The following is an 18,643-nucleotide window of genomic DNA, read 5'->3' on the forward strand; positions in this document are numbered from 1 at the left end:
GAGGGGGGATCCGGGCCCTGGGAATGCCCGAGGTGGGGAAGAGGATCCGAGGCCCCCGGGGCGGCTGGGCTGGGGACCCTGGTGCAGCCCAGCTCCCGGGAGCGGTGCCCCCATGTCCCACTGCCCCAGCTCCAGTCTGCTTCCTGGGGGGGCCTGGTAGGGCCGGCTCGGTGCCCGTGAGGCAGCGTGTCTCCTGGTGCAGCGAGGCGGGAAGGAGGGAGCCGCTCTCTGCAGCCCCGCGGTTACCGGCGTGTACTGCCCGGCGTAACCCACCTGGTGTGATCTCCCCTTGGCGCAGCCCGGACATCATGGCAGGCCGCAGAGCTGCTATCAAGGCCATTGACTGGGCGGCCTTCTCAGAGAGGGTGCCCTCGAACCAGAAAGCCATGTTCAACGCCCTGAAAACCCGCAGCGATGCGCTCTCGGCTCGGTGAGCACTTGCCTGTGTGTGCAGTGATTCAACCCTTCAGTTGAACTGTTCAGCTTTTGCGGTACTGGCTTGAACCAGTGCCAGTAATTTCAGTGCTGCAAAACTGTTCTGAAAGTCATTAAAACAGGTCACTTCCGAGACAGAGACGGCAGTTTTCTTGGCAGATATTCTTTACTTGATCTTCTGCAGATTAAAGCAATCACTGCAATGTGAAAAAGCAGTTCTATGAAATCAGGTTGCTTTGGTGAGTCAGAAAAAGCTTTTAGAAAGCTTTGCTATTCTGTCGAATGATGCACAAATTGGTGCGTCTTCTGGAATGCTTGATCCAAATGTTGTTGGCTATTACAGTTAATCTTGTTGATTGTCTCTAATTCAATACTTTAAAAACTGCCTAGTCTTTTCTCATAATGCTATATTGAGAGATGCTGTAGTCATTGGTGATTGGAAGTGGAGCAGGGCCGTAGGCTGAATTCTTCTTGTCTGTATAAAAAAATCCATTTCAAGGACGGAGGAATTTGCCGAATTGGTTCATCGGTTCTTGTTAGTGGGGGATCTGAAGAGATTTACAGTTAAACTTAGCAGGCTCTGTTGATGCTCTGGAGAGTAACTGTGGCACAGAGTGAAAGATAACTCTAGAAGGTTGCTTCTAGAGCTGGTGGTGACTGCTGTCCTTTGTCTTTATAGGTTGGCCTCCCTGCCAGAGAAACCCCCGACTATCGACTGGGCTTATTACAAGGCTACTGTTGCTAAAGCTGGCATGGTGGATGAGTTTCAGAAGAAGGTGAGTATGTTTCTCAGTTGTGTGTTGCTCTTGTTAACGGCAAACGTATTTGGTGTTGAGCAGACAACACCAGAATGGGTTATTTGTTTGTTTCTGGCAGGCAGCTGCCCCTGCTTTACATTCTGCAGATTTGTGTAGCTAACCTTGAGAAGATCATTTCAGGACCATCCTTCAGGGTGAATCCTGTGGCACTGTACGGCAAGAAAGCTGATGAAGCAAAACTTCATAAATTCTGTTGGCCATGGGAGTGAATTCAGGGACTGCCTGTCTTTAGAAAAATACTTTAAATATTCGTCTAACACACTGAGTGGGAGAAGGTCACGAATATGGCTCTGCACACCATGAAGTGTGTAAAGCTAACTCTGATGCCCGCAGGGGCTGCCATCCTCTATACAAACAGGAGTTGAAAAGAATGAGCAAGGCTTTTGCTGAAGGTGCCATGGTGCCATTGGCAGGATGAGAACTGGCTGCTGCAAGGCTGGAAGGATCCACTGACCTCAGATGCATCTGGGAACTTGTCTTGGGGGAAATAAGCCTGTGATATGATAAATTTTTGATATCAGAGTTTCTTGTTTCCTCGTGATACTGTGCTTTGCTCTCTGCAATGCTACAATGAATGTGTGTGGTAGGAAGGGTCCTGCTGATGGTATGCAGTATAGAATAGATTGCTCAACTGAGAGCTGAAAGCAATGCTGCTTGTGAAGTGCACATTTGAGCTGCAGTGATCAGGTTTAGAAAGCCTGGTAACTTAAATGGTTGTGAGCATATCCTAGGAAGGAAAAAATGCTACTTTGCTGCTAGGGAAAATGACTCTGATGTGAAGGATTATTTCAATAAAGCAAACTGTTTGGAAATTTCTCTTTCAATTTACAGTTCAGTGCGCTAAAGGTTCCTGAGCCAGTGGATACACAAACTGCCAAAGTTGATGCCCAAGAACAGGAAGCTGTAAGTGTTTAAACTGTTCCCTAATGCTGGGGTTGTCTTTGACTTCTGTGAAGATGGGAAGGGCTGAGAGGGATGGTATTTTCTGTATGTGCATCTGCTTTTGGAAGGCAGGGCAGTTTGAGACAGAGCACGGCTCTGATCTTTGTACATGTCTCTGGCTTTTGGCTAAGCAACAGGATCTCTGCACTTGGAAAGGTTTGGCTATTTGGGATTTGATCAAGATTCTGCCCACTTTTCTAATGTAATGATACCGAATTGATGCAAACTTAAAACAAGGGATGGCAGGTTCACTGTAGCTCACTGTCTTTACCATAAGTGTATTCACCATGGCCTCTGCTTTCCTGCAGACAAAGAGCACTGCTGAATATGTGCAGGCTTCCAAAGCTCGTATTGCCCAGTATGAGCAGGAGGTAAGTCTGGACTTTGCTCAGTGAATATTCTCTTTAACCCAGTTTGGCAAAACCCTTGTTCTTACTTGTGTGTGTTTTACTCTTTCTTGCTGACAACTGACTTATAACATGTTTGTCTCTGCTCCCATTTCAAGCTTCAGAAGCTCAGAAGCATGATTCCCTTTGAACAGATGACGCTTGAAGACTTACATGAAGCCTTCCCTGAAACCAAACTGGACAAGGAGAAGTACCCATACTGGCCACACAAACCAATTGCTGATCTGTAAAGTTGCCTGGAAGCAGTTTATCTAATGACTGCCAGATTCTAGAATCTTTTAAATAAAGTGCTTTCCCTCCTGTCTTGATGGGTTAGATCTTAGTTACGGGGTTGCAAGGTTTTGAGAAACATGGAACAATATATATATTTATGGACATGCAAATAATCTAGTTTTCTTGGTCTTTGTCTGTTTTTTTGTTTTGTTTTTTTGTGGGTTTTTTTTTTTTTTGAGCTTGCTTTTGTAGCAAGTACCAAGATGCTAGCTAACTTGACAATAAACCTGAGTCCCACTGCATCTTCTGTAGTGCAGATAAACCATCTGTTCACTCCTGTAACCACACAATACAGGGAATGTAGTTACTCTGCCTCTGCAGGGGAATAAGTTGTTCAGAAGATGGACTTGCACTGCCTTTCGTGATGCTGGGGTGTGTTTAGTAGTGATCTACTACACACTGGGAGATAAAATCGCAGTAGTTTTACAAGCAGCAGTGTAGGGCTGTTTTCTAGGTAGCTTGTGGTGGAGTAGGTGCAACCAATTGCAAAATGAGTTCTTCATGTGAAAGATCACCGTATAAATGTTATGAACACTGGTTGAAGGAGTTGAGAGGTCTTGAGCCATGTAGGTTCTGAAGTTTGATTTTTAAAACATCCCAAGTATTACCCCTTTAATTCTGGTGATCATCTTACTCCTGTCCCGGACTTTGAATGATATAGATCTCACTGAAACTCATTGAAGCAGTGGGACAAACGCTTCAGACTTGCATCAGTTTATTTATTTATTTCAAATAGGTGGAATTCTTAAACACCTTTCCCAAAACCGAAACATTTCCATAAGAGAAGAACTGCCTTAACTCCCTTTTTTGATTGTCATAAGGGGCGTGTAGTCACGTTTGTGGTAAAGATTCCTATCAGAGGGAATGAAGGTATTCTCCCTCAATTCCACCATTCTTTTATTCAAATTGCTAGCCCTCAAATGCTTTAAGAGTATGTATAGTTTTACTGAACTAGAGTACAAAGCACTTACCCTGCAGGTCCTATGGCCTGTTTTTCTTAAATTTAGGTGACTACAACAGCTTCAGCTCTATGAATCAAGCAGGAAAAAAATTTGCAGCGGAGGGAGTAGAAGCAACAAGATGGAGGCAAACTGAATGAGCAGGGCAGAGAGCTGGTCTCTAACTGCTCCATTTTATAAAAACAATAATAAAAAACAACAGTGACAAGATGAAGTGACCGTAGAGAATCACCTTCTGCAGAACTGGCAGAACTGGGTTTTGCTTTTTTGGTGCACAGCAGTGCCTGGTTTGCTGCCCTTTTTCCTGGGTCTTGGGAAGGTTAAGCAGTTCTGTGCATTCCTTTTCAAGGTATTTTGTGGTCTGGTTGCTCATGTCTTTCATTGCTGTCTCAGTGCACGCATCTGCAAAGAGCAAATGTCAATATTGGGGGATTAGGGGATGAGTACCAAGACTGATACTGTTTGGGTCAGTGGTTGCCCTGAGGAAACCCGCCCTCACTCAAAGAAACCTGCCATAAAGTGCAGGTAACCTAATCTGCTTGTTTAAAAGATTATTAGTTGCTTTACCTTTCTGGAAGCTTCTGGGAACCTTGCCTAAGTTGTGCTGATGATACAACAGGAGAAGGGTGTCTAACACAGCCATGATCATTAGCAGGAGGGTGCCTAGGAAAAATACCACTGCAAAACAATACAAAAGCAAAGAAAGCACTTGATAATTGGCATAATTTTCTTTTAACCTATAGTATTGTCTGTGCTCAGTTGCCTGATGGTGGAGGGGGAAATTTCTGTCTCTAGCAAGCTGATAAAACTTAGCTGTTCATGACTTCAGTGTTCATGAATGTGTCCATAAATGCCTTACTACCTTCCTTAAAGTTGGTATCTGAGTTAAAATCAGTTAGTTTTTATTCAGTAAAGACGAATACCTATTACGGGTGGTTCATTGGAGGAAGTTGGAAGGATGTTGTTAAGGATCACAGCCAACATGGAACTGCCGAGGATGATGGCAATCTGGAAACCAATTTTTTCCTCGGGAGAGCTGGGTCCAAACAACACAGCCATATCCAGCAGATACAGGGCACACGTCGGGAGGATCAGRTTCAGAACGTACAGAATGGGTCGTCTCTCCATGGAAATCTGCAAAAGAAGATGGGCAAAATTTAGGTAAGCAAAAGATAATGTACTGGATTGGGTGAATGCTGATCTTCGTGGTATAAGGCCTGGGATACCTCTATCAGCTCAATGCATTGCGATAAGCCTTCTTTCCCCCTGCCTTCTAGAAAGGCCCTTGGAGTTGCTTCAACACCTGCTCTGTTTCCGTGTTGCAGTCTAAAAGAAATAAGTCTGTGTTGTTGGCTCCTGCCTCTTCCTCCTTGGCAAGGTAGGGCAGCAGACTTTGCTGTCTGCTAGCCCCCACCCCTCTTTTTTTTTTTCTGGATGTTTTGAGCGAAAATTAAAGGTTTGAGATATTTGACTGTCTGGGCACAAATGGAGCACAGAGCAGCCAGCGGGGCTGAGAGGTTCTGGACACCTCAGCTTCGCAGCATGGGGGCAGCAAGCCGGGTGCATCCTGGATTTACTGTGTGGCAGAGCCCTGAATTCTCTAGGCAATATTTCTGACCATGGCTCTGAAGTACATGTGCTCTCAACTGTCTGATCCCTTCTCGAGTACCTGCTGGTGAGATTTGGACATGATAATATAGTGCAGCAAGCCTTGTTGGTGGGTCTCATTTAGGGAAAGGCATTTAGGACCCTCGTCCAATGAGCTCTGCCAGGATGAGAGTGAGGAACAGACTCAGCCATGTGCCTCCGGTGGGACTCAGCTGGGTCTGGCTGGGTTTGTAAGCTTGGCCTTCATGGTGGCATCTGGGAGCAGCCCTGGGATGGCTTTGAGGTCCAGGCAGAGAAAAATCTCCTTTTTTCAGTCGCAAAACTATTCAGATGTTTCAGACTCACAAAACTCTTTGGGGGTGTTACTTAGTCTTGTGAGAACACAACAGACAAAATGTCCCTTGTGTTTAAAAAAACCAATGCTTTCATCTTCAGGCAATGCTCTCTAATGTTTTTTTTTTTTTTTTCAAATCAGTGCAACATAACATGAAAGTACAGCTGTACCATATAGGTCGTCACAGAAAATTGTTCATCATCCATCTTTTCTGCATATTCGATGATGCTCAGGTTGGTAAACTTCCATTCTCCATCATTTAAGAAGTAAGTGTGGCTCATTTTCTTCATCTCAGCTGGTGTCCGTCTCATCTTCGTGACAAGGTCCGTTACTGCTTGGGCAGATGGGAGAAAAGGAGAGGTGTTGCAGCAATTCAGAGTTTCATTGGAGGTCAGTCATTTCCTCTCCCTTTGCCCTCCCAAACCAAGGTGCATGTAGATGGGGAAAGGCTATGGTTCTTCCACTCCTGGGGTTCATTGCACACCTTATTCAAGAGAAATTTAAAAGGACTCCAGTGAAGACACTTGGCTGGGACCTCTAGGGCTGTGGATCAGAGGGAGTCCCTGGTGAATTAAGGCAATTATCTTTTGTGAATGGGAGCTGGAGGTTTTCATGTCACCTCTGCTTGTTTTTCAGCCCTTCTTGTTGGGAGTAACTCTGATGGGCAGATTTGGCTCCCTGAAATTCTGTCCTTAATTTCCTCAAGTTTTCATGGTTTTCAGATATGTTTAAAGATCAGTCCTGCAAAGTCATATGCGAACAAGTACTCTTGTTGCAATAAGCCTATCTAGTCGCTTGGTAAGGCAGACCAGTACCAGGAGGAAGACTTGCTAGAGAGCAGCCCAGATGCTTCCAGCGACATTGCTGGGAGAGGCGCCAAAATGGCATGACTCTGTTCTAGCTCATTTGCCCTGGTGCTACGTGACCTCAACCTCCCTAACTAAATGCAAGCATGTGGTGCTGCTGAGGAACCCAGGTGGTAACCAGGGTTCATCTCATCTATGCCTCCTCCTGCAAATACAGCCCTGTTGTGATCAAACCTAGCTTGTCACCGTACCTGGATAGAGAAATGAAGCCATGCTTATGTTGCACGTCTGGGTGTCAAATGGAAACCTGAGGATCTTCAAGCTGCATGTGACGGTAACCTGGAAGGGCAGGGTTGTGTTGAAGACGCCATTGTGCGTGACAACCGAGTACTCCAGTTTGTTCGACTTCTGTTCGTTGACTCTGGAGGAATCAAGGGGTCAAGAGCATCATAGCTCCAAGATGCTGCAATGATCCTCAATCGGCAAAAACGTGGGCTGCAAGCGTCCCATTGGGGTGGCTCTGCATGGTCACCCAGCCAGGAGGTGTAGCAGGAGGGCGGCAAGGGGAGGAGATGTGGGGCTTGGAGAAGGGCTGGTAAGTGCCTCTGCACTAAGGTTTGCAGTAGCTGAATCTGCACAGCTCACACGCAGGGCAGCTGCTTTGCTCCCCCTGCACCTCCTGTGGAAACTCCTTGCTCTCCCCTTTCCTTCCCACTCTTGCCTGTGGCAAAGGCTCATTGCTCAGCTCACTGCTGTGCTGCAGGACTTCCCCTTCCTTCCCCCCACACCCAAAGAGCCAGCGGCTGCTCCCAACCCTCTATTAGATCCCGAACCGTCTATTCTGCACCTTGTAAAAAATGCTAAAGGTAATTTCATTCCACTGCATTGCTGGTCTCTGCTTCCTCAGCTTTCGCTGTAGCCCAGATGTGGCATTTCTGGAGATGTTACTACATTACAGAGCCACAAAGTGCTTTGTCTAGCCTGCGGTCCCTGTTGCTGTAAGGCAGAGTTAGCTCATGGGAATAGCCCTTAATCACATGAATTCATCCCATTTCCTGCAATACCACCAACAGTTTGCATCCATTGCATTTCTCTTAAGCCAGTGGATAAAAATGAAATGCGAACCTACTCTTCTAAAAAGAAGACTGGGGGGGACCAGTACGCATCCAGTGGCAGAACAACTTTGGAAATGTTACAGAAATCCCGCGGGTCCCAAGTCACTAAAGTGTTCGTCCACTCCTGGGGGAAGAAATTGCAGGAGAGAAGTGAGTGCTGGGCTCAGCACCAGCAATTGTGCTGGTTGTCACAGGACAGAAACGGTTTCAAGGAACCTACCAAGCCCAACACGAAGTAAAAAGTGACAGTCTGGAGTTTTTCAACCTGAAGAAAAGAAACAAAATGGAAGATATTTAGCCGATTTCCTTAGGTAAACACGATGCAGAGCTCGGCAGCTGTCACTGCTCAGTGGACAGCTCAGACTGTAGAAACGGCTCAGGAGGAGAGCTGGAGATCTTGGTGCTACGACTGAACAGGAAAATGGGAGCATAAGAACCAAGAGTTTGAAAAAAATAGATGGCCGTTAACATTTACACGCCAGCGCCCTGCGATCCTGCCTGAATTGCTCAGTTACGGCTTGGTTTACGGCTATTTCTGGGACCCAGAGGGACTCAGTATGCTTGTTCCTAGAGCCTGCTATAAAATGGACTGCTTGTCTGGGCCTCCCTCCAAGCTTTTTTCTAGAAGTAGGTGGGGGAAAATATTCTAGACGCTCCAAAAATGCTTGCAAACAGCAGAAGGCTGACGAGGAAACGGTAGGGGCAGATTCTCACACCCGCGGCCGCGCGTGACTTGGCCCCTCTAGGAAAACCAGCAGCTCCAATCTAGCAGCTGCACAGAGCTTTCTCTTATAAAGACTCAACAGCAGTTTTTGCTTACTTACCACAGAGAGAATAGCCATCAGCATAAAATCCATCTTCACTTCCAGAGGCTCCTTCCAGTTTCTCTTTGGCAGCACACGTGTATTCAACTTGTCGGAAGAGGAAATGTTCAGGTGCTTAATAACATCGTAGTATGTACAAACGTACCCGGGAGCAGCCCCTGCTAGAATAAAATGCACCTAATCAGGAAAGGACTAGCCTGTGGGAGAGACATGTATTAACAGAGAAAGGGTGTGGAGCTGTGGATATGAAAACGATCATTAGCACAGGAAAAGCCCATTTCACATAGGCAAGAACAGAATTCGTCAAAGTTTTTCTAATGCTCTTGCACTTACCTGTCCCAAGAGAGAGGGTGAGGATAGCTATAAAAGCTCGCTGCATCTTCTCCTGCTTCTGAATAAGGGTGCAAGTGGTACTGTGCATCTTATAAACAGTTTCTAAGACACGTCATTTGTTACATAGATGGTTATCTGATATTTATTAATGAGGGATGGAAATTTTGTAAACAAAAGCTAGACTTTTTATGTATTTATTTGCATTGGAAGAAGAATTTGCTAATGGTTTGATGCACTCAGCCAGCTCTTGGGAGCAGCCTTTTGTTGTGGTAGGGTATAATGTCATTAAAAAACTTCCAACAATTTGAGGGAGAGGAAAAGAAAGCACTCAGCTCCACAAAGAAAAAGCTGGGAGCCAGAGCCACTCAAGAGCAAATCTTGTCTTGTGTATAGGGCTGAGAGTTTGCTGCAGCCGCATGGTGGGCTCCCGGAGAGGTGGAGGAGAGGCCGTTTTCCTTCCAGCTGCTTAAAGCGGTGGTTCCCTTAGGAGGCAATGTCTCCAACTCATGGGTACTTGGAAAGTCCCATCCTGATGGGACACTGTAGCTGGCACCTGAGTGTTGTGTCTGAGATAGGAGGTGGAGGGGCAGTGGGAAGCTTATGGGGCACAGGGAAAGGAGAGGATGACCTGCGTGATGAGGCTGGAGGGCTGTGTTGGTTGTAGGAGCTGGGGGGTGACAGCGTTACTGGAGGTGGGACCACGGTGACCCCACAGAGTGGTGCTAGAGGTGGCTTGGCCTCCAGAAATCCCTTATGTTTGCCAGCAGCTGGTGAAATGTGTGTGGGACTGGGCTGTAATTCTGTGGATTTGCCCCATTGCTCAACTTTCATAAATTTTTGGTACCTGCAGCAAGGTCCTCGGCTGCACCGYGCACATGTCCCTCCCGTTGCAGTGTGCTCTGGGGTGCTTTCAGTGGGTTTCAATCCCCCAGCCCCCATGCAATGAGAAATGGGGGACCGGCGTTCCCTGTTTGCCTTCTCCATGTTCCCCTGGTCTTGTCCATCACCCCTCTCTGTGGGAAACCCCCAACCCTCCCCAGCTTCCACGGTCTGACTTGCAGACCCCTCCTGGCTTCRTGCTGCTATGCACACACCGCTGCCCAGGAGTCGAGGCTCTCTGATAGCTGTGGGTTCATCTTGAAAATATAAAGCCAGCCAGGCAGCCCCTGCACCGCAGCTGTGGCTTTGGGAGAAGAGCAGCCAAGAACAGAGAAGGGGGTGCTGAATTTGGGTGGTGCTTGTGGGGCTGGGTGAGGAGACGGGATKACCTGGGTGCTCAGAGGGAGCCCTCCCTGCAGAGCACCCTCCTTCTGCCTCTACCCCCACAAAGCACCTGATCCCTGGTCCCCTGGGTCCAGCAATTGCAGCGGGCAAGGCTCATGCTTGGTTTCCCCACAGCCACCCAGCTGCAGCAATGGACAGTCCTTCCCTGACCACATCTTCCCGGATTCCCGCTTTGCATCCCACCGTGGCCCTGGCAAGCCGGGTGCTGCAGTGCTGGTGCCTTGGCAGAGGAGCCGGTGTCTGGGGGAGTGGGGACGGGACTGGGGGCCTGGGATGGGACTGAGGAGCAGGGACAGGGCTGGGGTCTCTGATGGGGGGCATCCAGCCAGGTGCAAGTGATGCTGCGATGCAGCAGCAGCTGCAAAAGATGCAGCACAAGTGACCGCGTGGCCTAATGGATAAGGCGTCTGACTTCGGATCAGAAGATTGAGGGTTCGAGTCCCTTCGTGGTCGGCTGTTTTTCGTTTTTTTTTTTGGTAAACGCCCCCGCCCCCGCCCTTTGCGCTTGGTACATCTTCCCCTTTGAGGGCAGGTTTCCCCACGGTTTCCCTTTTCAGGGAGCCCGAAGTGATTAAAGGCTGTTTCCAAGTCTTTGTTGCTGCAAGAGAAATAGTGTCGCCGTGCCCGGGGCTGGGGACGAGGCCGGCGCTCCGAGGGGGCACTGGGGAGGAGACGGCAGCAGGTAGGAAGCTCTGCGTGCATGTGCATGTGCATGTGTGCTTTTTGTGTCCCCGCAGCATGGTGCTCTCACACTGCTGCTGTTCAAAGGGACCCTGGATTTGGGGCCGTTCTCCATCAATGCAGACACATGTTTTATGCAGCCCCAGTGGCCTAATGGATAAGGCACTGGCCTCCTAAGCCAGGGATTGTGGGTTCGAGTCCCATCTGGGGTGAGGGTGCCTTTTGTCCGTGCCCTTTCCTCCCTGCGCGTTTTCGTGCCACAAACAGCACTCCGAGGCGCGTCCGGACCTCACCGAGTTCAGCCAACGGGAAGGAATTGCTAATCCCTAATGACAGATCTTAATTAAGGAGTCTAATGCCAGGTGAGAGCCCAGAAACGCACCTTGAAGCCAGAATAAAGCCAGGCTGCTGGAGAGACGGGAAGTTTGCAGAGGGCCAGGGTGGGGAAGATGGGAGGAAGGAAAGCCAGGAGGAGCAACCACAAACCGCCCCCAAGCCCGGGGGCAAAGGAGAACAGGACGCCTTAGCTGCGGGCCATGTAGTCGCTTACGCAAGGATGTTGCTGGGTAAGTGCTGCTCTGGCGTGTGGCTTTGGATGTGTTCGTGATAAGGCCAATTTTGCGGAGCAGGAAAAGTACAGGGTCCTCCCGTGCTAATGGGTTTTAAAAGGCCATTGCGGTCGGGGTGATATTAGACTAGCGAAACCTAAGTTTCTTTCTAAGTCTTTTTTTCTTTTTTTCTCCCATAGGTGTGGGAGGAAAGGACTCTCATGCTGTGGCCACAGAGATCGCCGCAGGCTGGTGCCGCCCGGGACCAGCTGGTTTCTGCCCCTCCGGCTACCAGGGAGGTGCTAGCTGCAGCCCGGTGGTTTAAGCTGCAGCCAGGCTGAAGGGGGAGGGTGGGATTGTGTTTTTTTTGCAGATTTTTTTTTTTTTTTGCAAGTTTTGCAAGAACTTTTGTTTCTTGGTATTCCTCATAAGTCTGGGCGACTCTTGGGGTGTTTTTTCAGAGGGTCTGGTCTCTTGGCTTCCCCTGTGCAGCAGGCATTTCAGGTCTCCTGAACACCTCGCTGAGGCTGGAGGCCGAGGATGGGTGCTGTGGCCAGCACCTCGCTCTCCTGGCTGTGTCCATGGGCCCAACATTAAAACAAGCCACCCAACCACGAAGGGACTCGAACCCTCAATCTTCTGATCCGAAGTCAGACGCCTTATCCATTAGGCCACGTGGTCACCCCTGCACTGCTGACWCAGCACCCTGCCGGCCACCACCCTCACCCTGTTAATTAAACACAATTAATCTCCTTAATTTAAATCCCTGAGATTTTCGCTGGTGCCGAGGAGCAAGGCCAGCAGGTGCAGGACAACTTCATGTGCCCACGGGGCCTGAGAGCTGCTTTCGGGCCCCGGCTTCTCCTCACCCCTCCCCTGCGCAGTTTTCGTTCGGCAAAGGTGTCGTCGCCGTTGGGCCGGACGCCACGAAGGAGGACGTTCCTGAGACAACGTAGCTGCCAAACGCTAGGGAAGGATGCGATGGGTGCGGCTGAGGTGAAGGTAACCCAGGAACCAACGTGTCCCCCAACACCTCTGGCGGCTGAGGAAGAAATTAAAATCCTGGTGCTGGCTTTGGGGAAATGCTTTGTTTTTTAAGGTTGGCTGAGCTGCCCGGATTTTGGGGAGCAGCCATGAGGATGGTGTAAGGGGCGCTACGGAGAGAAGCGGGAGCCCCGCGGTGTCTGTCCCGTGCTGCGTGCCGCTCGCCGGGGCGCTGCTGTGCTGCAGAGACGCCAGCGTCACCGCCCCGGCCCGCCGCGCGCCCGCACAGCGCCGCCTCCGTCGGCAGCCGCGGGGGGAACAGAGGCGGCGGGGGTGTGCGGGACCCCCTGCACTGGCCGCCACGTTGGGCGATGCCGGAGGACTCGGAGTGCAGGTGATGCGCAGGGAACYGGCCTGTGGGGCCCACGGGACCCCCAGCCTGCCTGCTGCTGGCCCCACAGCAGGTGCTCGAGGGACCACGTGGCCTAATGGATAAGGCGTCTGACTTCGGATCAGAAGATTGAGGGTTCGAGTCCCTTCGTGGTTGTTTTAAACACAAGTGGACTCTTGGGTGTTACTTCATTGCTACCCACCAACTGCAGGGGTGACARTAACACCCTGAGGGGTGAGAAAATACCCCCTCCCCGAGGGGGTCAAAACCTCCTACCTGCAGGGAACCGGTTTGGGATTCAACCCCCCCCTCCTCCCGCGGGGGGGATTTGTGTCCCCTCTTTGCACCCCAGGGCAGGAGCAGCGGCCTTCAAAATTCGAACCCTGCCAGGGGAGGGAGGCGAACCGGGAGCTCCGGCGCCGCGGGCGGGCGCCCTGCCCGCCGCGCCACGCGGCCTGCCGCCGGGGGCGGGCTCAGCGCGGGGCGGGGGAGGAGCGCGGCGGCGCGGGGGGCGGATAAAAGCGCGGGGGCGGCGCGGGCGCGCTGCGAAGACGCGGAGCAGCGCTGCGGGAGCGGCACCGCGCAACGAGCCGGGGAGGGCGGAAAACGGGGGAAAAGGCGGCGCTGGGGCAGGCTCGGAGGTGGCAGAAAATGTCTGTCACCCCAGGTGGGACTCGAACCCACAATCCCTGGCTTAGGAGGCCAGTGCCTTATCCATTAGGCCACTGGGGCCGCGCGTAGAGTACTTTTTTCCCGGGTCCCTCGCACGCTAACCCGGGTCACCCGCGGCTTTTTGTCCCGTGTGGGAGGATTGCTGTGGGGGGCGCCGACAGCAGAACGCCGCCGCAYCCGGGCGGTGCTGCCCCCGCCCCCGAAGTAGCATCCAGTAAGGGCAGARGCAACCAGGCTGGTTTTCAGCATCAAAACCCCGCTAGTGGGGGCTCGAACCCGCGGACTCCCACGCCGCGGGCCGCCGCCCTGCTCGCTGCGCCACACGGCCGCCGCCCCGGGCTGGGCGCCACTGCTCGGGGGCCGCAGGGCTGCGTCGGTCCTCGGCGCCCCCGGCCCTTTGCAGCGGTCTGCGGCGCCGCTGCTCGCTCCCCCCCCGGCTCGTCCCGGCTGCGCAAGGCGCACGGAGCACTGCGGGGGGGGGGGGCAGTGCCGGGGCTTCCTCGGGCGTTTTTAACTAGGCGATCAAGTGAGAAAAGGAGCGTTGTCTGGGGAGGGAGGTGCTGACTCTTGCTTGTGCTGGGAGCAAAAGGGAGGTGAGTGTGGCTGGCGTCCAGCCCCAGCAGGTCCTCGATCGATGATAGGGAAAATAATCCTCCTTGCATTTCCATTTGGCTATTAGAGAGTTAAGTGAAAGTGCCAGAAATACTGCTTTATGGAGCCCCAGTGGCCTAATGGATAAGGCACTGGCCTCCTAAGCCAGGGATTGTGGGTTCGAGTCCCATCTGGGGTGACTCTTTTCTTTGGGGGGATTCAAAGCAGTTCTCCCATGCAGGTTCATCCGCAGCACTTGACCCCCCACACCCAGTGCCTGGCTTGTGGGGTCAGCTGCTGACCTTCGTCAGGCTGGGTGGCCCATGCTGGGGAACAGCATTGCTTTCCCTGATGTGCAGAAAATACATGCTGATCSTGCCTGGTTTTCCATTTCCAGGTCGCGGGAAGGAGGGAAGGGCTCGGCATGTGTTATCCGTCAGGGCTCTGGCAGGCTGTGGGGGCTGGTCTGAATGAGAAGTGCATTTCCAGGTGAGTGAACAAGCATGATCTTGTCTTAGAAGAAGTTTTTGGAATCTGAAACATTCAGTTCCTCCAAAAGTACGCTGAGATTTTCAACCCCTAAACTCCTGATGACTTTTCTTGCTTTGACTAAAGCCTTTCAAGTCACAGCTGGTTTCACATTTTCACTCTCTCCCTCTCCCCTCTTTTTGGGATACAAATTCTGGTGTCCTTCCCTGGCTGGAGCAGGGACAGGGTTTTCCTGGAGGGATATTAAGAGGCATTGGGAATAGCAGGTTCAGAGGATGTACACCGCTGCAGCCCATTTTGGGGGTGATGTGGGACTGAGCCCCCTACTTCTTGCATGTGTAAATCCTCACCTTGAATGTGTGAGGGGAAACTCCCCTCTTCCAAGGCACCTGGATACCTGATTATACCCTGAGAAAGCTAATTAAACTCAAGGAATCAGTGCAAGCAACCCTTATTTTTTTCTTATTTAAGAGAACGATGATTATCTTCACCCCAGGTGGGACTTGAACCCACAATCCCTGGCTTAGAAGGCCAGTGCCTTATCCATTAGGCCACTGGGGCACTCCAGCAAAATGAAAAAACATCTAATTTCAGAAACTTTGTATGAGACTTCCCCAATTAAATGCTCCAGTATTGGTGAAATCTTGTCTATTGTCAACAGGACACTGCATACTACTACTTTGTTCCACTTAAATAGGGCTCACTAATGAGGAACGCTTGAAGATTGTAAGACTTAGTCTAGAGGTTTTATGGTGCTCCATCTCAAGGGTTGGAAACCTCCTATATTTACAGAATGGTCTCTGTCTTCAAGCTTGCTAACAGATCTGGCTGCATAAGTAATTGCCTCCAGCAACATTCCTGCCATGGCTTTACATTCATTTAATGAAATGACACATTATTTTTGCTAGGAAAAGTTGACTTACTAAAATGTAAGAAAACTGCTTGAAATAGTGAATAGTAAATTTGCTGCTTAGATAAGTGGTTAGACTGTTTTTACTCTTCCCCTTTTTCCTGTGAATCCAATGCCTCCTGTTTGTTCAGCAGCAGAGGGTGCTCTCGTAAGAAATAACAGGTTCGATGAAGGACACAAAATTTAAGACAAGCTGGCTGACAGAAACGTGAATATTTGGTTTCTCTCAAACACGAACAATAATTTTTCTGCAAAATAACTATTGAACAGGCTGTTAGTGTATCATTAGATTCAAAAAGAGATGTTGAATATTTTTATTTACATTTTTAGACCAGCTTTATTTAATGCAACTCATGAGTTGAGTATCATCTGTTGTTGCCAACATTGTATCTTTCAAAAGATGGTATGCCAAGGACTTCTGTCTCTGCAATTCTCAGTCAAAGTCTGCTCTCCTGCTCTGTTTTATATTCGAGTGTATCTTTTTCTGTCGCAGTCGTTCACGGTTCATTTTTTCCACCCTACAACAAAATGGAAAGATTTTTTAATGTGTATAGAAAACCTTTGTGTCCAACTGTTTGAACACAGCTATAATATAGATGCAATGGGCTGAAAAATGTCCGTAGACAGAATAATGCAGTCCCTGCTCTTGGAAGTTATCTAAGAAAACAGTTAATATAGATCTATGCAGTCAGATGGATGTAAACAAATCTTACTTCAGCCTCCCTCAGTCAAAAATGAAATGACATCACCCATGAAGATTTTGCACTTTTTATAAGAGCATCAGGGAAAGCTCTGTGGAAGATGGATAAAAGATTCAATGGACCACTGATTTGTGTGTGGGTTTTGTTGGTTTTTCTTTGGGGGGGTAGGGGGGGGAAAGGAGCGGACTGAATAGATGAATAGCTACTACCAAATCACATTAAAATGCTTCCTGATGAAATGAACAGCTTTTTGTCCATGCTGCACTATTTTAACCAAAAGACCCTATTGCTGCATTTGTAGAGCTGCTTCTAGAATGACAGTAAGCCTCTTCTCCCCGATGAAGGTGATTGTCTAGGCAGGCTGCAAACTAAATCATGTAACACGATAATCTGAATCCCTCTGAAATCAAAGGCTGTTTCAGTTAAAGATACCTGGCTATGAGCTGCTGGGCAGTCTCCTTAGACACCACCTTGGGTTTCTCGGTAGCTTCTGTAACCATGACTCTGATTTTTTCTAAACAAATTGCCAAATTCTTCATTTGGTAGCGACTCTCTTCAGAGTTCACAATCAGCTCACCAGCTCGGTTTATCTTATTTCTGTGCTAAAAAAGGAAAAATGTGAGGTGATCCCTGAAACCTAGTTATGCTTGTCACATTCTGGCTAAAAGTGTGACATTTAAACAACGGCTGGAAGAAAGCAGGTAGTTACCATCAATGCCATTTTTTGTCTCACATCTTCTGGAATCCAGTCTGCTGATGCCAGGTGGAACCTAACTTCTGCCTTTGTATTCACTGGGCGGGGAGGAAAAAAGACTTTCTTATTTCAACATATTGGCTCATATTGCTAAGTTTTCTGAGATAATTGAATCTGTTCACAGCTGGCTTTGAACATACAATGATTCCAACAGCAATTTCCTGATGAATCACAATTTCCCTTGCTACATTTTTTACATACCACTCTAAAAGAGAAACTCAATTTTTATGGAGACCTTGCATGGTATTTACCTTTCTAGACACTGAGACTTACTGCTATTGCTCATCACTAACTGACTTATCTTTAACAGCAACAGCAGAAGAGAAAGTATTTTTAGTTCTCTTATTTGAATTAAGCTGAGGGTTTACTGTATGGGAAAGTTTAAGAATCCAGTTGGCATGTTGGATGTTTCTTGATTAATGAAAACAAATTAGACAGTGAACTGATGGTGTTTCATGTGACAAGCTTAGCAACAATGTCTGCAGTAAGAGTGTTTTTAGGAGAACAGTATCAAAATATGCTTCCACTGGTCTTGGGCATTGTGATCCTTTAAACTTGTGCTAAAATGTTTTAAGGAACATGGGGGTAATGATGATAATAATGAAAAATTAACAACAGGCACAAAAGTGCTCTTTAATTTCTAGCTTTTAATATTTTACACAAAGTACTGAAGAAGCAACTTTTACACTTGCAAAAAGATTAGGATTTTTCCTTAAAAGTCAAAGAACATCTTTCATACCTTTATTAACATTCTGGCCACCAGGACCACTGCTCCGGCAGTAGGATATAGTCAGTCGATCTGAAAAACAAGAATAGCCACATGCTGACCTGGAGAAACAACCCCACAGTTGTTTCTGCAGAGAAAAAACAGAGAAAAGAGGTGATGCGAAATGCTGTATGCAAGACTGAGGGAAGCCTGTTTGTCCAAGCCTGCTCATTTTAATTACCCTTTTGCCCTGTTTCCTTTATCAGTCCTGTTTCGCCTGTCCTCATAAGGATACTCCATGGCTCTTAAAGCTTGTGCCAGAGCACACAGCATGGTCATGGCTCTTTGCACCGTCCTGCTACGCGACTCCTTTGTGCACAATAAACACTTTGGATTAGTTCTTTATTTGAGTAATTTCCCAATGTTTGGGGAAGCTCCTTGCTAACTGGTTACCGTTAAGCCATTTCCCAGAGGTAACCGCGCTCTTTGGGTACCTCGCAGCCTCACCCACCTCCGGGCAGGTAACCTGGGGCAAATCCCAGCCGCGAGTGCCTGGGGCAGGATCCGTTTCAGAGGTGAGACTCACCCACGGGAATGTCGAGGGCCGCCGGCTTGGTCTCGGCCTAGGGAAGGCAGATGGTGGCGCGACCGCGTCAGGCCCGGAGCGAGGCCCTGCCCTGCTCGCCCTTCACTGGGCCTGTGCTGGGGGGGTGGGGTCGCCCCAGCCCCCCCCGGGGCGCCGGGAGCGGCGCTGAGGCCTGGGGGGGCCACAATGCCCCAGCCTGGTGTCCTGCCTCAGCGCCACCGGCCTCCGTGCCCTGCCCTCCCCGGGCTGACCCCGCCCCTGGGATAAGCCCCACCTACATGCACAGGCCCCGCCCCGAGCCACCCCGTGCTAAGCCCCGCCCCTGCGCTGAGCCACCACCCTAACCTGCTCCTCCCAAGCCCCACCTGCCCACGCAGGCCCCGCCCCTCTCCATTAAGCCCCGCCCCTGCACCGACCTCTCCCCCACGACCCGCTCTCTTGTTAAGCCCCGCCCACCAACGCTCCCCACCTCCCCGTGCTGAGCTCCCACCC

At 49.7% G+C, this 18,643-nt stretch overlaps 3 protein-coding genes and 7 non-coding genes across 11 annotated transcripts in view; 5 read left to right on the forward strand and 5 right to left on the reverse strand.

The window, feature by feature from the left end:
- The first annotated feature begins 201 nt into the window (after positions 1-201).
- ATP5PD (ATP synthase peripheral stalk subunit d) lies at positions 202-2,906 on the forward strand. Its single transcript, XM_026090499.1, has 5 exons — positions 202-430; positions 1,115-1,211; positions 2,085-2,156; positions 2,504-2,566; positions 2,701-2,906. Exons 1-5 carry the CDS (start codon positions 309-311, stop codon positions 2,830-2,832), a joined length of 486 nt encoding a protein of 161 aa, XP_025946284.1. The 5' UTR covers positions 202-308; the 3' UTR covers positions 2,833-2,906.
- Positions 2,907-3,025: 119 nt separating this feature from the next.
- On the reverse strand, positions 3,026-13,133 carry LOC112977757 (5-hydroxytryptamine receptor 3A-like). 2 transcript variants are annotated; one of them, XM_026090497.1, is made up of 9 exons: positions 13,019-13,133; positions 8,522-8,679; positions 7,918-7,962; positions 7,712-7,821; positions 6,834-7,003; positions 5,947-6,107; positions 4,758-4,968; positions 4,402-4,512; positions 3,026-4,236 (listed from the first exon to the last, which is right to left on the reverse strand). In XM_026090497.1, exons 2-9 carry the CDS (start codon positions 8,552-8,554, stop codon positions 3,995-3,997), a joined length of 1,083 nt encoding a protein of 360 aa, XP_025946282.1. In that variant the 5' UTR covers positions 8,555-8,679; positions 13,019-13,133; the 3' UTR covers positions 3,026-3,994. The 2 variants fall into 2 exon arrangements, with proteins under 2 accessions (XP_025946282.1, XP_025946281.1); XM_026090496.1 differs by lacking the exon at positions 13,019-13,133 and having other exon boundaries at positions 8,522-9,424.
- TRNAR-UCG lies at positions 10,519-10,591 on the forward strand. Its single transcript has one exon. It is a non-coding gene; the product is annotated as a tRNA-Arg (tRNA).
- TRNAR-CCU lies at positions 10,959-11,031 on the forward strand. The gene has a single exon. It is a non-coding gene; the product is annotated as a tRNA-Arg (tRNA).
- TRNAR-UCG lies at positions 11,976-12,048 on the reverse strand. The gene has a single exon. It is a non-coding gene; the product is annotated as a tRNA-Arg (tRNA).
- Positions 12,826-12,898, forward strand: TRNAR-UCG. The gene has a single exon. It is a non-coding gene; the product is annotated as a tRNA-Arg (tRNA).
- A 268-nt stretch (positions 13,134-13,401) lies between the features above and the next one.
- On the reverse strand, positions 13,402-13,474 carry TRNAR-CCU. The gene has a single exon. It is a non-coding gene; the product is annotated as a tRNA-Arg (tRNA).
- A 657-nt stretch (positions 13,475-14,131) lies between these two features.
- Positions 14,132-14,204, forward strand: TRNAR-CCU. The gene has a single exon. It is a non-coding gene; the product is annotated as a tRNA-Arg (tRNA).
- Positions 14,205-14,982: 778 nt separating this feature from the next.
- TRNAR-UCU lies at positions 14,983-15,055 on the reverse strand. The gene has a single exon. It is a non-coding gene; the product is annotated as a tRNA-Arg (tRNA).
- Positions 15,056-15,689: 634 nt separating this feature from the next.
- Positions 15,690-18,643, reverse strand: part of MRPL58 (mitochondrial ribosomal protein L58) — a 6,251-nt gene continuing 3,297 nt past the window's right edge. Inside the window, exons 2-6 of the mRNA XM_026090579.1 lie at positions 18,152-18,188; positions 17,599-17,658; positions 16,815-16,897; positions 16,538-16,707; positions 15,690-15,922 (exon numbers count right to left, since the gene is read on the reverse strand). Coding sequence (XP_025946364.1) covers positions 15,838-15,922; positions 16,538-16,707; positions 16,815-16,897; positions 17,599-17,658; positions 18,152-18,188 — 435 coding nt within the window. The 3' untranslated portion in view covers positions 15,690-15,837. The remainder of the gene's footprint in view (positions 15,923-16,537; positions 16,708-16,814; positions 16,898-17,598; positions 17,659-18,151; positions 18,189-18,643) is intronic.

Source organism: Apteryx rowi, unplaced genomic scaffold (assembly GCF_003343035.1).
Source record: "Apteryx rowi isolate R43461 unplaced genomic scaffold, aptRow1 scaffold_86, whole genome shotgun sequence".
NCBI lineage: Eukaryota > Metazoa > Chordata > Aves > Apterygiformes > Apterygidae > Apteryx > Apteryx rowi.

What these genes read in the sequence shown, in the direction of transcription:
- ATP5PD (XM_026090499.1), top strand. Translation starts at nt 309, where the DNA reads ATGGCAGGCCGCAGAGCTGCTATCAAGGCCATTGACTGGGCGGCCTTC. An exon ending in ATGCCCAAGAACAGGAAGCT is followed by an intron (nt 2,157 to 2,503) that starts GTAAGTGTTTAA and finishes GCTTTCCTGCAG; the next exon opens with ACAAAGAGCACTGCTGAATA. An exon ending in TTGCCCAGTATGAGCAGGAG is followed by an intron (nt 2,567 to 2,700) that starts GTAAGTCTGGAC and finishes TCCCATTTCAAG; the next exon opens with CTTCAGAAGCTCAGAAGCAT.